A 14,780-nucleotide genomic window follows, 5' to 3' on the forward strand; every position below is an offset into this window, starting at 1 on the left:
CCTAATTAATCCTTGATGCACTCTATTCCTTTGGCTTCTTGGATATTACATTCTGGTTCTCTGTAAAACTTTCTAGACAGTCTTTTCATTGTGGGCGGCTCTTTCCCTGCCTGTCACTGAAATGTTTGTCATTTTCCTAGGTTATCTCACCCAATATGAGATTTAAATTACTACTAGTAAACTGATGACACAAAAATGATTTAAATTACTACTAGTAAACTGATGATACTTAAATTACTACTAGTAAACTGATGATACTAACTCTAGCCTAGATACTCAGTCTTGGGGGCGCCTGGGTGGCTCAGTCAGTTAAGTGTCCAACTTCAACTCAGGTCATGATCTCACGGTCTGTAGGTTCGAGTGCCGCGCCAGGCTCTGTGCTGACAGCCAGCTCAGAGCCTGTAGCCTGTTTCAGATTCTGTATCTTCCTCTGTCTCTGACCCTCCTCTGCTCACGCGTCTCTCTCTCTCTCGTTCTCAGAAATTAAAAAAAAAAAAACATTAAAAAAAAATTTAGATACTCAGACTTCTATGTTCAGACAGCTCTCTGGATGTTAGAGATAATTCAAACTTAGGAGGTCTAAAAATTAACTCATTGTCTTGCTACCAAATGGATACTAATAAATGATAATAACCATCTACCCTTTGCTAAAAATATGTCTTGGCTTTATTTCTATCTTCCACCAGAAAACTGGGTAAGTCTGTCAAGCTTTACCTTGTTACAGTTTTCTAAATAATAAAACAAGGGGCGCCTGGGTGGCTTAGTCGGTTAAGCGTCCGACTTTCGCTTAGGTCATGATCTCGCTGTTCGTGGGTTCGAGNGAACATACCTTAAATTTTATTTTTGGCTTTTGTGTTTCTGTAGAGGCCTCTTCTTTTTCTGCCTCCTGTTCCCCACCAGAATCACTATGAGAATCTGATGATTTAGACTCTTCTAGGGTATCAAGTGACTTTTCATTGACTTTACTAGAAAGCAGATCGCCAGAGTGTGGAATAAAATCATCAGGTTTTTCCCATCTGGATTCTATTCAACACATTTTAATAGTCAGGTTATTTACTTATTACCAATTCTATTCAGAAATAACTCCCAACAGAACACTCCCTTTCACTTATATTACTTTTTTAACTTTTTTTTTTTACATCATATTATTAAACGACAACATTGCATCTATGTCCCACCATCACTCTTTAAGAGTTTCCAAAGCTCTTGCTCTTTTACCTTTTAGAAACTGACTTCAATCTGGATTCCCTAGATGTATAACTACAGCCCCAAAGGAAAGAGACCTAAGAATTGGGCAATATCTTCTAAGTACTCTCATAACTTATACCAATATGTGATACTGAGCACATATCAGTTTTCCTGGAATTTATTTATCACAAATATTTCCTGGTATTCTCACAAAGTGAAATCATACAGTGAAGATCTGAATGAATATAATTTGTCATTTTTATACTAGGAAAAAAATAATCTCCACTGAATTCTACTGCCATCCAGTGGTCTAGAATGAGAGCATTTCATATATCTTGCAGTTATTCTCTATTTTTCATTTAATGAAAGGAAAAGGGATTCTAAGATTTACTGCCCAACTGAGACAGTGAAAAGGGCTCTATTAATAATTATACTCATCTAGACATAAACTGGAACTGTTTAAGGGCAAATTGCAGTACTGAGTCTTTCTAAAGATAAAATAATATAGTGATATAATATAGCTAGAGTTGGATCTGAGTTTAATGCACAGCTTAAAAGAGGATGCTTTCTGGGGCACCTGCCTGGCTCAGTTGGTGGAGCATGAAACGCTTGATCTGAGGGTTATGAGTTCGTGCCCCATGCTGGGTGTAAAGATTACTCAAAAATAAAATCTTAAAAAAAAAAAAAAAGGATGCTTTACAACATTGATAAAAACATTATTTCCTTATCTGTATTTCACATGAGTAACAAAAAAAATTCCAGGAAGTAAATAACTTATTAAGCACCTACTATGTATCAGGTACTGTTCTGAGAACTATAGATACTTGACCCTCATAACCCAAGACAATACATATGATCACCTCTATTTTACACAGGAGCAACTATAGGTTTAGTGACTTGCCTACAATCATATAGCTGCTAAAAGAAGAAGCTGTGCATTTAACCCAGATTCAACTCTCTAGCTATAGCATTATATTATTTTATCTTTAGAAAGACTATTGTAATTTTACTGGGATAGAACGATTACTATCACTGGGCAGGCTAGGTATCTACTTGGAGGCTAAGAAGGCCTCTTCCCCCTAAAAGACTTAATGCTATGTAGAGGGCTTTTGATAGTAGAAATTTAATTAATAAAGCCTCCCAATGTTATATTGATACTATATATATCTTGGTAAATTTATAATAAAAACTAAATACAATTACTTGATGACCCATTTTATAAAATTAAATTAGATAAATTCTTAATTTGAAAAACCTATATAATAATTAGGTAACAACAGTTATATTGTATAAATATTTACATATAACCAAAACATCATCAAATTAGTAAAAGTGGAAATTTGACAATCTCAGCCACTGCTAAAACAGCTTGTTTTTTAGAAAAGGAAAAGGCAAATTGAATTAGATGATTTCTAAGGTACCTTCCAACGTAATGATTATATTTCTACATCATGATAAAAATCAGTAATGGCAGTGAGAGTAAAAATGATTTTTAAAATTTGTGAATGGAGTATCAATTGAGAATAATAAGCAGCATAGTATATTATAAATGAGAATCTTTCTGCTTTTCTGTTGTATGTTTTTAAATAACAAAAAGTAATACATACTTGCTATAGAAACATGCTTATCACTATCCTAAAATTCCCAAGTTCCCTTCATCAGCAGGCTACTAAGCAGTTTCAGGTACAATTTTATATAGTTAGAATGATCACAGGTAATACTCACCTCCTGTTTCTGTATTATAATAGTAGGTATAACCATCTTCGCTTAAACCTTCTACCCAAACAGTCTTCCCTGCTGTCTAATGGGAAGAGGGAAAAAAAAAAGCATAAACTGAAGATAATGATGTGGTTTTACTATATTAAATAACTAAGGCAGAGTCAACTGCTTTTCCTTTCCTCTAGACACCAGGAGTTAGGGGTGACAGTACTGACTATAGTCAGGAAGCTTGGTTTGTGTTACTACTCAATCAACTCTCAGGGAGAGAATATCTCACCTCTGAAAGCCAGGAACAATTCTTTGCAGATGGATAGGGACATATGAATGGACTGTCAATCAACTGATATTTGCCCTACATGGGGTTTTTAGGTAGATACTACTTTTCCTCTTCCACCCAGCCTTTTCACAGAATTAAAGGAATAAAGGAAAAAAGGGTATAGGAGGGGCTTATCTGGAAGGAAATTAGCTTAAGATGACTCTACAAAAACCCCAGGAACCAGTTTAAAGAATATAGCAAAGACACTATCAATGTGCTTCAGTTACCTTTTTTAAGTTTCCTTGAAATCCTTCAGGTCTCTCCCACTGGGATGCTTAAAGTAAAATATATTGCATTTACAAAATTTTTTTGCTTATGAAGAAAAACTTAAAAAATTGGCAAAAATTTACAAGATATTCAAGGTGTACAAAACATTACAGATCTATAATTAAAAATATAATTGAAAAATAAAAAACATATATCTCAGTAATATTGTACAGAACACATGTGAATGACATTTAACAAAGAAGGAAGAACTGAATGATTAGAAATTACTGGTACTTCCAAAGGAATTATTAGAGCCAGATAGGGCTTCTCCTAAAGACTTCACGTTATTCAGGCTTGAAAAGTTATTAAGTTTCTTATTTACTTATTTTTTTTAGTAATCTCTACACTATTTGGGGCTTGAATTCACAACCCAGAAATCAAGAGTCACATGGTCTTCAGACTGAGCCAGGCAGATGCCTCAGGCTTGGTAAATTTTGAAGGAATGAAACAGCAGTTTAACGTCCTCGGGAGGGGAAAGTGAGGGATAGAAAGAATGACTCAGAAAAGAAACAAGATGAAGGATGCAGAACAAAAATAAATACAGATGGCCCTTGAACAACATGAGTGTGAATTGCATGGGTCCATTTATAAGCAGATTTTTTTCGATAAATGGGAATTGTTCAGAGATTTGTGACAGTTTGAAAAAACTCAGATGAACCAGTCTAGAAATAATGAAAAAATTAAGAAAAAGATATTACTGTAAGAATACAGTATATAATACATACACAAAATATGTGTCAATTGACTGTTTATGTTATCCGTAAGGCTTCCAGTCAACAATAGGCTATTAGTAGTTAAGTTTTTGGAGACTCAAGTTATAAGATCCAGTAATTCCACTACAGACATATACCCAAAGAAAATAAAACTAACTTGAAAAGATATACGTATCCCTATGTTTATTGCAGCATTATTTACAACAGCCAGGATACAGAAGCAACCTAAGTGTTCACTGATAGATGAATGGATAAAAATGTGAGCTACATCTCTCTCTCTCTCTCGAGGTAGCCGTTAGAAGGCTCTCTCAGTGGATTCTGCGTCTTTTTTCTCCCAATCTCTCAGGTTTTGTAAGGTTTCCAATGGCTTCAGATCTTTTCTGTGTGATGTATGGGTGCGAGTGCAAGTACGGAGCTCCTTACTTCTCCGCCATCTTGCCCTCTCCCCTCTCTCTCTCTCTCTCTCACACACACACATACAATAGAATATTTCTCTGCCATAAAAAAATAAAATTTTGCCATTTGTGACAGCATGGATGAACCTAGAGAATATTATGCTAAGTGAAGTAGATCAGACAGAGAAAGACAAATACAATATAATTTCATTTACATGTGTAGTCTAAAACAAAACAAAACAAAACAAATCAGACTCTTAAATATTGAGAACTGGTGGTTGCCAGAAGGGAGGTGGGGGGGGGGGTTGATAGAGAAAACAAGTGAAGGGGATTAACAAGTTCAAAGTTCCAGTTATAAAATAAATAAGCCATAGAGATGAAAAACAGTATAGCAGAAGGAATATAGTCAATAATACTGCAATAATGTTGTATGGTGACTACACTTGTGGAGAGCATTGGTTAATGTACAGAATTGTCAAATCACTGTTGTATTCATCTGAAACTAACATAACACTTCACGTCAATTGTACTTTAAAAAAAAGTTATAAGCAGATTTTCAGTGCCCCTAAAACCTGTGTTGGTTCAAGGGTCTTGCTGAGAACAAGAGTATATACAGTAGGATGGCAGAAAAAGGAAGCAGACAATAGGAATAAGGGAGGAACACATAATAAATAGTTTCAATGCAAATTTGGGCAAGACTTATGATCTCTAGCCTACAATCATGGTTCACTGCTGAACTATCTAACGTACTTCTCTTAAGGCTCTGTGCAAATGGTGATTAATACTATTCCTATGTAGTCCAATACCAACTATGATTCTAAAAATCATAACAATTATAATCATACTTGTAGCCCAAGGTTTTCTTCATGGTTAACTCTGATCTCATTTTCTTTCTGATCATTCTTAACTTTTTTTCTGGCTTTTCTTCTTTCCATTCTTTTAATATATGTACTACCGTTCTTTGTATTTCTTGTTCTCTCCTTTCTCCTTGTGATGTCATACACTCCCAAAAGTTAATACATTATCTCCATTTGTAGACTCAATTTAGCTCCCTAATTCCAGACTCTAATCAGCTATGAATATTACCAGGTGAACGTTCTAGAGGTACCTTGAACCTCAACATAACAAAAACTGAATTCATTATGGCCCACTTTAACCTACTCTATTTCTGTATTTCATACCTTAGTAAATGGCAGCATCATCCTCCTAGCCCTCCATGATAGGGCTCCAATCTATTTTTCCAGCCTCTTTCTTCTGTTAGGACATCTTCAAAGAACTGTATGTTTTACCTCCATCAGATGACTATTTCCTAAACTTTCAAACTTTTTAAAGCTTCATATCATTCCACCTGTTTAGAAAGCCTGCTCTACCCTTATAACAACCTACTATGCAATCTTTTTTCAATCAAAATATCTATAAACTATCTGTACCATGCCAGGCACTGTGTTTGGTGCTAGGGATACAAATAGTGAATAAGATGACAACATTCCTGATTCCTGAAGCTCTCATCTTTTTTTTTCTTGGAAATATTTATTTATTTTTGAGAGAGAATGCATGTGCACATGCAGATGAGAGTCAGAGAGAGAGAGACAGAGGACATGAAACCAGCTCCATGTCCTGATAGCAGAGAGCTGATGCAGGACTTGAACTCATGAACCATGAATGACCTGAGCCCAGACTGAGCCACCCAGGAGCAGCTTTGATGCTCTCATCTTATAGAGCAGTTCAAAAGCAATTTATGTGATAAATCTGTCAGATCTACAGAATACCTCACTATTCTGAGTTCCCGTACAATCTTATTTAACTCTCTATATTATAGCACTTTATTTTTTTCATTTTTTAATTTTTTTTAATGTTTTATTTCTGAGAGAGAGAGAGAGAGGCAGCGTGAGCAGGGGAGAGTCAGAGACAGACACAGAATCTGAAACAGGCTTCAGGCTCTGAGCTGGCTGTCAGCACAGAGCCCAACAGGGTACTCGAACCCATGAACTGTGAGATCGTGACCTGAGCTGAAGTTGGACACTTAACCAACTGAGCCACCCAGGTGCCCCTATCATAGCACTTTAAAATTCCTCCTTTTATCATGCTTATTCTAATCTTAAATTTTATGTTCTGGAGAGCAATATGCTACATAAATGTATAAAAAATGTTTTTTTTTTTAATTTTTATTTATTTATTTTTTTAATGTTTTATTTATTTCTAGGAGAGAGAGAGAGAGACAGACAGCGTGNTTTATTTATTTATCTCAGAATTTATCTGGAACAAAAACCTCTAGTACATTTAGTTTTAAAGGAAAATGAAAAGATGTTTCTGATATCCTTACTGGAAAACACCATTGTGTACTTTATTAGAAAATGATATGCAAAACATTAATCTGGGGCGGAGGGAGTGGTTCTTTACTAGATCAATCAATACAGTTACATAAAAAAAAGAAAATGACTTCTGGTTCCCAGTCCACTTTTGGAGATAAAAATCTCTCCGACGGAGTATTTTAATAATCCCTGCAATTTGCAAAGTGGATCTGAAATGCCTTATTTCCATGTAAAACATTTTATTTCCTTTGAGTTAATATTTTTAGATGGTTTTATTGAGAAAATATAAAGCTTTAACTTATTTGTAAGGAATCTATTTTTTTTTTTAACGTTTTATTTCTGAGAGAGAGAGAGACAGTGTGAGCAGGGGAGGGTCAGAGAGAGAAGGAGACACAGAATCTGAAGCACGCTCCAGGCTCTGAGCTAGCTGTCAGCACACAGCCCAACACAGGGCTCAAACCCACGAACCGTGAGATCATGACCTGAGCTAGTCAAACGCTTAGCCAACTGAGCCACCCAGGTACCCCACAAGGAATCCATTCTTAAGGCTTTAATGAAATATGATGTTAAGTCATTATAAGAATCATTGTATATGTTTATTGGTATACTTATTTATGAGAGAAAGACAGCGCGCGCACGCAAGAAAGGGGCAGAGGGAAAGAGGGAATCCCAAGAAGCTCCCCAGGCTCGATCTCAGGAACCATGAGATCATGACCTAAACTGAAATAAAGAGTCAGATGCTTAACCAACTGAGCCACCGAGGTGTCCCAAGAAGGGTACTTTTCTAAAGGGCACAGAACTTTTTTTACTATTGTGGCAAAGATGTAAAGCTACAGTTTTCCACTGCTTGAATGTTCTAATATTAACAAACACAAAATAAACCGTCAGTTATTATTCTTTATTATTTCTAGGCCTAAATGACCTACCTCCTGTGATGAGATCATAATAGTAATGGTAACCCTCAGAGGTTATGCCTTCTACCCATCTGCCCTTTGAAGGGTCTTTTTTCTTCTTCTTCTTTTCCTTCTGCTGATTTGATGCAGAGGTGGGCGGGACAGTGCTTGTTACTGGTGATATACTTGGCTCTGAAATCTCTAAAGAAAAAGACAAGAAAGATAAAGTACCAATGCAACTTTTTTTTTCTGGTATAAAATATTAATAGTTATATCAATCAAAAGCTTGACAAGAAGATTCCTTCGGGAACTTCATAGAGTATTATGTATTATAAAGCTCATCTGGAAAACCAAGTGTGTACAAATACCTAAAATTATAAAAGGGGAATCTCTTCTACCAAATACTAAGACTTATTCTGGTTAACTACTTGGAAAAAAGTAAAGCTATTTCTCACTCCATGGTCCCTCACATGTCTTGACATTAATCTTTCACATCAAAGAAAAATATAAAAAAATGAAGTAAATTAATGTTAAACTTAACTAGGTACAAATCCAAATATTCTGTATAGCAAATACAAATAAAACGAACAAGACAAAGAATATACTATGCTAATTATAATGGAATTAAGATAAAAAAAGAAACAATATTTACAACGGATATGATACAGGTTAATGTTTGTGACACAGATCCTTTATAAACAAATCCAAACTCTTAACAGAAGACGGATAATAAGTACAAAGATAATCCAGACAATACATACATTCACCAATATTAAAAGAAACATAAATAAATATAATTTTCTTTTGCATTAGATCAGTAAGTACTGAAAAGGATAACCAATTATAGTTACTCAATCTAATCCATTAGGTAGTTACATGGGTAGGATAAGAGTAGTAGTTTTTATGGCTCTACTTTTTGGTAAAACATTAGCCAGTTATTACCAAACAACTTAATAAATTAATTTTATTTCTACAAAAGTGTAAATTAGTCCAATGTTTCTGGAGTCGGCTTGGTATTAGTTATCAATATATAAAATATATTCATACTTTGATTCTACAGTCTCACTTCTAGAGATTAAACCTACAGAAATAAAAGTGAAAACATGCCTGCATAGAGGTGCTCAATGAAGCATTCTTTCTAACACTGAAACCTCTAAGCAACCTAAATGTTAGTCAGGAAGAGAAATGCCACTTTTATGGCATTTTATACACTTTATTAAACACTTGTTACAAGTGGTCTATAACAAGCAGTTTAGGGGCACCTGGGTGGTTCAGTTGGTTGAGCATCCAACTGTGCTGACAGGTAGTTCAGAGCCTGGAGCCTGTTTCAGATTCTGTGTCTCCCTCTCTCTCTGACCCTCCCCTGCTCACGCTGTCTCTTTCTCTCTCTCTCAGAAATAAAACATTAAGAAAAATAAGCAGTTTATACCATTTACACGACTTAGTTTTTATGAAAATCACAAGTCGTATAGTTAGCAAATGGCAATTCTGGTGGAAAATGGCAATTCTGGTGGATTCTAAAGCCTGTACTTCTAACCACTTTGTAGCCACTAAAAATGAAGTATATTCTTAATTATTTAAAAAAAAGGAAATAGTTGACATATCATTGAATGAAAAAATAAGACAATCTCCAAAAAGATTATAACATAAAATGTGGAGTATAACTTAAGAAAGAATATTCTAGAAATGTCTGGGAAAATCTTAAAAGCAGTTGGTTTTAAAAAGTCTTTTTTCTTTGTACTGCATTATTGTAATTTTAGAGGCATGTATACCCTACTTAGGAAAACAAAGCTATGAAAAACATTAAATAGAAAAAATCCTATTTAAATATATTTAAATGCAAAATGCTAAGATTTATTTGCTCATAGGGCAGCATAACAAAACTTCCCAATCCAATCCATGTAATTGGTAAGATGAATTTTCAACTACTTTTCTTTAATTCTGCAGGAGCACCTTCATCCTTTTCCTCCTTTAAACATACAGCTTTATCCTTATGGAAATACAGTCCTAATCCCTTCCTTTTAATTAACAACCTCTACGATAATATTTTTAACATGTTTTTTTAAAAGTTTTTTATTTGTTTATTTTGAGAGAGGCAGCATGAGTTGGGGAGCGGCAGAGAGAGGGAGAGGAGAGAATCCTAAGCAGGCTCTGTTAAGCCAGCATGGAGCCGGATGTGGGAACTGAACCCACAAACTGTGAGATCATGACCGGAGTCTAAACCAAGAGCTGAATGCTCAACTAACTGAGCCACCCAGGTTCCTCAAAAAAAAAAAAAAAAGATCTATGTTATGACCCACCAGTTCCACTTCTGGGTATATATCCAAAGGAAACATAAACAGGATTTGAAAAAGATATATGCATTCCCACACTTACTGTAGCATTACTCACAAGAACCATGGAAATAATCTAAATGCCCATCAACAGATGAATAGATAAAAAAGATGTAGTATATATACACAATGGAATACCATGCAGGCACAAGAAAGGAAGATATCCTGTCATCTGCAACAACATGGATGGACCCTGAGCATAATATGCTAATAAATGAGGTAAGTCAGACAAAGAAAAGACAAGCATATTGTATGGTATCACCTGTATGCAGAATTTTAAAAAGTCAAACTCATAAAAAACAGAAAGTAAAACTGTTGTTACGGGAGTTGGTTGGGTTAAGGCTGATATTGTTTAAGGGTACAAACTGGCAATGAGTAATAGGTACATAAGCCACAGAGATTTAATCCACGGTATAATGAATATAGACAACAAATACTGTCATTAGATAATGTGATAAATACTGCTAAAGTGTAGTCACATTATACATAAAGGCATCAAAACATCTGCATACCATGTGACGTCACATGTCAAATTTATCCAATTAAAAAAATTATCTACCTTTTAGTGGTAAAATCAGTAAATTTGTGTACAAAAGGCTAATTCACTATAACTATATAAACAAACATAATTTATAGTTTTGACCATATGGATAAAGTGAACAGGGGTTATAATGCAAGGCCTATTTTTTAATGAATAGTGCCTTTTAGCCAAATGCCAAAAACACTCAATTGTTTCTGAAATGAACACTGATCTAAAACAGAACTAGGAACTAGCTAACTACCAAAGTAGGATGGTTGTGAATGGAGGTGTTAAAAAATGAAGCTTTAAACTAAAACAAAGTGCAGGAGTAAAGTCCTACAGTCTTAATACAGCTATGGTGCATAGGAAAAGCACTAACAGTATACCCTGAGCGTATAACCTCTTTATGGAAACAATAAAAGCTCACTTAGCATGACCTCTGATGTTAGTTTTAAAACATGCTGGCTCCTTCTTTACCTGACTCTAAGCCAAGTCTTTTCAAATCCTCTTGGTATGCTTTCAGGGCAGCTGCCTCCATTGCGGCAAACTCCTTTGATGCCTTTTCTTCTTCCTTTGCCTTATCCAGGCTTTTCTGTTTAATCTATGGAGGACACATAGAAAAGTGAAAGCCAGAAGAAGGACTGATATTTACGTAAAAAATTAGCAAAGAAAGAAACTAAATTACCTCACTGATCCTCTTTGCCACATTTTCCTTATGATTCTTTCCTCTTTCGTGAAATTCAACACTCTTGAAAATAAATAAAAGAGAAAATGCAAAGGAAAGCTATGTAAACATCATCATATTCATAGTGAAGTAACAGTAAACATGGGAATGGAACAAAACAAGATTGAAATAAAAAATGATTGACAAAAAAGAAAAATAATTTTAAAGCAAATTAGAACTTTTTATCAAATGATGCTAGGGAACTGATCCATGTTATTTATTATTATACTCTCTGACCAAGTTTTCTTTGGTGCTTAAAATAAACTATGACTGTATCAATGAAGAAAAATACAAAATACCCTTGATGACTAATCTAGTGAGTATGATTGTAACGAGGGCTCAAAACAGGAAGCCAAAAGAGGAGTGGAAAAAAAACTTCAAGAAACACCTCTCAACATAAAATGTCAAAATCAGTAAGTCTCTAGAATTTGTATTGCTCTATTTGCCACATTAGGCAAGGGATATAGAGAATAAACAATAATCCTTAGAACCTTATTCCTCCAAATTGGGAGAAAAGTAGACAGTAAAGAATTCCTCCTAAATTGTAAATACTTTTATAGACTGTGGTAATGGTATAAAATGTAAAACTCCTGTGGAGGGCAATTTGGCACTATCTACCAAATTTGGCTGCTGGAATAAAGAACAAAGCTCCCTGTATGGAGAAAGCTCCAGGATCTACTGTTCAATTAAAAAACCAAAACCAAACAAAAACCACACTAAACTATGAAGGATAGTATATATGGTATCCTACATTTTATGTACATTGGAATAAAAGCCTCTATATACATAAACAATGGAAAAATTGGACAAGAAAATGAAAAAAGTGGTAACCTACAAAGATGGTAACTGAATGGAACAGTGAAATGAGTGAATGTTATTACCTATTTAAAACAGGCAGGAATGCTCCCTAAATTACAAATATCTGGTTATATAAAATAAGAAATTTTGGGTAAATTTTCTACAATTCACTACAGTGAATTCCTCTTAAACAGTACCACCGTATAACAAATGTTCATCTTCTATTTTTCATATATCGGTTTTCCTAAATTATACCACACAAAGAATATTAAAGGCCCATTCAAAAGAAATTAATTTTGTTTCTCATTAAAGGTTAAATCAATGTATATTAACAATCCAAGGGTAAGAAAGACATCCTAGAATGGATTATTTACCCTTTATGACTCCTAAAATCCACTGAACTGCCTGGGTAGCTGAAGAGAAGAGATACTACCAGTGACTTGCATAGATTTCAAAATTTGTGGCATTTATGTGTGAGGAAGGCCTAAATTAAGCAAGATAGTGGAAAACTTTAACAACTACTCAAAAGACCTAATACCAAAACAAAACCCTGAGGAAAAATATTCCCAAATCCCTCATAGACAATAATAAATAACTATCTACCAAAGAAACACAACACTGCTAAAGATGGGGCTACTAGTTTTTTGTGCATGCAACTCTTATCAGGTAAAAAAGATATGAATATACATTTAAAAGATACGCTGATATTTATGTACATATTGCTATGACATGCATTTGAAGGGGGTAAAAATCAGTGATGCTTTTATACCTTAAAAGCTTAATCTAGATTAAGAAATACAGTAGTAAAGTGCTTAACAGAGCTATTTCCATATTCCATGACAGAGGTAATGACATTCTTTAAAATTTAACCATTTATAGCTATAAAGCTCTGCAAATATATTTAATTATCTTAGAAAAGATACAACATAAACTACAATAATGTTCCTTTTTACATATTAAGGGCTTTGCCCTTTTATGTTTCTTTGTACGTGATAGTATTACAAACAACATCATAACGTAGATAAACATGGATGAGATTACCCACTCAGTGTCCATTTCCTGAATGTCCCTGAAGGACCAAAGAGAAATTATTTGGCTTAATACATAATCAAATTTAAGCTGACGAAAGAGGAGGAGGCTCACAGCTCTCTTACAAGAAATGAAAAGACAACAGAAATCCTTCAGTGTTTTTGAAAAATCAAGAGCCATGTATATGAAGGTGCTTTGTAAACAGTGAGTTTAGACAAAAAGGAAGACATGAAAAAAATATTAGATTCTTATAGCGTAATTATCATACAGGCCTATTGTCCGCTATCCAACACTTGCAGTAATCACAGAATTTCTTTGGTTGCGACTTCCAGTAGTCTGCCCTGAAAAAGGGAAAAACAAGTCTAAGATTATTTGTAATACAAAAAGGTAAACTTCTGCATGCTTTATATCTTTTTAGAGTTTGATATATAAGCCCCTGCCACTGAATCCTGTCTTGTTACACACACTACCTTGTTTTATTGTTTATCTCACTGCAGCAGTTAGCCAAAATTGTTGCCAGTAAAAAAGAAAAAGTCTGCACCGGGTTTAAAATTCCTTTACGTAAAATTATTTTTAAAAAGTTTTTTTTCCATCGGCCACTGTCATCAGTATTTAGAAATAAGACACATCTTGGAAAAGATTTATCTTCTTTATGTCTTTCTGGCATTTGGGGACGTGGCTGTAATGGGAGGCCTGAACAAACTCAAAGTTTGCTTTAAATCAAGTTATTTCCATTAAAAGAACAAAGAACGAGACTCCTCTGGTGGGAGACTGGTTCCTCCGAGACCAGTTAATACAATTTGTTCTTGAGCCTCAGGGCTGGAGTTGGAAAAGCCAAGAGACCTCTCAGCCGGCAAGACGTAAAAAAAAAACCAAAAAACAAAAAACCAACAACAAAGTCCTCACGCTGGCCAAGGAGGAGGAGGCAACCGTGGCCGAAGTCCAACCCTGAAGTTTCACAACACCCCACGTTCAAAGCGCCACGGGATGGAAGAGGGTGCTTGCGACCCCCCAACAGTGCAAGCGAGCACCAGGTGGCTTCGCGGGAGGCAGTCCACCTNAACACTTCGTTGTTTAGAGCCTGAGACCCGACTCACATGACTGCACCAGCCGCTCCGCGAGTCGCCCCCGGGGCCGGCTCGAGCTCGAGTTCCCCACGCGGAACGAGATGAGGCCCGGCCCGCGGCGAGGCCCACCCGAACCTCCAAGCCCGGACACCTCCCTCTTTCCCCGGGACCAGTGTTCCACGGTTCCCAACTACGGGTGCCCAGGCGACTCAATCCGCGTTCGAAATCTCCTCCTATTCCCCTCCCCCTACAGGGGCGGTACTCCAGGCTCCTGAGAGGTGGGGTCGGTATAAAGGGGTTGAGGTCACCGAGAAGGGGTGAAAGCGCGACGGGACCTGAGCCGGAGGACGGGAACCTCACGCCTCAAGTCCCCTCATCAACCCGCCTTCACTCTCTCCCTCTCTCTCTTCCCCTGGGATCCAGAACCTCCACCCTTCTTCTAGGCTCGCTGGCTCGTGGCCAAGGAGCTCGCGCGCCGCCTCCGCCCCGAACGCAAACAGCTGTTC

General features: G+C 36.0%; 1 protein-coding gene across 2 annotated transcripts in view; it reads right to left on the bottom strand.

The window, feature by feature from the left end:
* The window catches only part of WBP4 (WW domain binding protein 4), a 69,703-nt gene extending 55,216 nt beyond the window's left edge, over positions 1-14,487 (bottom strand). The window contains exons 1-8 of one of the 2 annotated variants that reach the window (XM_077765676.1): positions 14,305-14,487; positions 13,476-13,548; positions 11,342-11,404; positions 11,134-11,257; positions 7,837-8,004; positions 3,451-3,497; positions 2,914-2,989; positions 830-1,023 (exon numbers count right to left, since the gene is read on the bottom strand). In XM_077765676.1, coding sequence (XP_077621802.1) covers positions 830-1,023; positions 2,914-2,989; positions 3,451-3,497; positions 7,837-8,004; positions 11,134-11,257; positions 11,342-11,404; positions 13,476-13,548; positions 14,305-14,306 — 747 coding nt within the window. In that variant the 5' untranslated portion in view covers positions 14,307-14,487. Of the gene's footprint in view, positions 1-829; positions 1,024-2,913; positions 2,990-3,450; positions 3,498-7,836; positions 8,005-11,133; positions 11,258-11,341; positions 11,405-13,475; positions 13,549-13,677; positions 14,070-14,304 lie in introns of those variants that run through there. The other variant, XM_077765675.1, reaches the window with a different exon arrangement.
* Between the last annotated feature and the right edge of the window lie 293 nt (positions 14,488-14,780).

The sequence above is a fragment of the Crocuta crocuta genome, unplaced genomic scaffold (genome assembly GCF_008692635.1).
Source record: "Crocuta crocuta isolate KB4526 unplaced genomic scaffold, BGI_CrCroc_1.0 scaffold75, whole genome shotgun sequence".
NCBI lineage: Eukaryota > Metazoa > Chordata > Mammalia > Carnivora > Hyaenidae > Crocuta > Crocuta crocuta.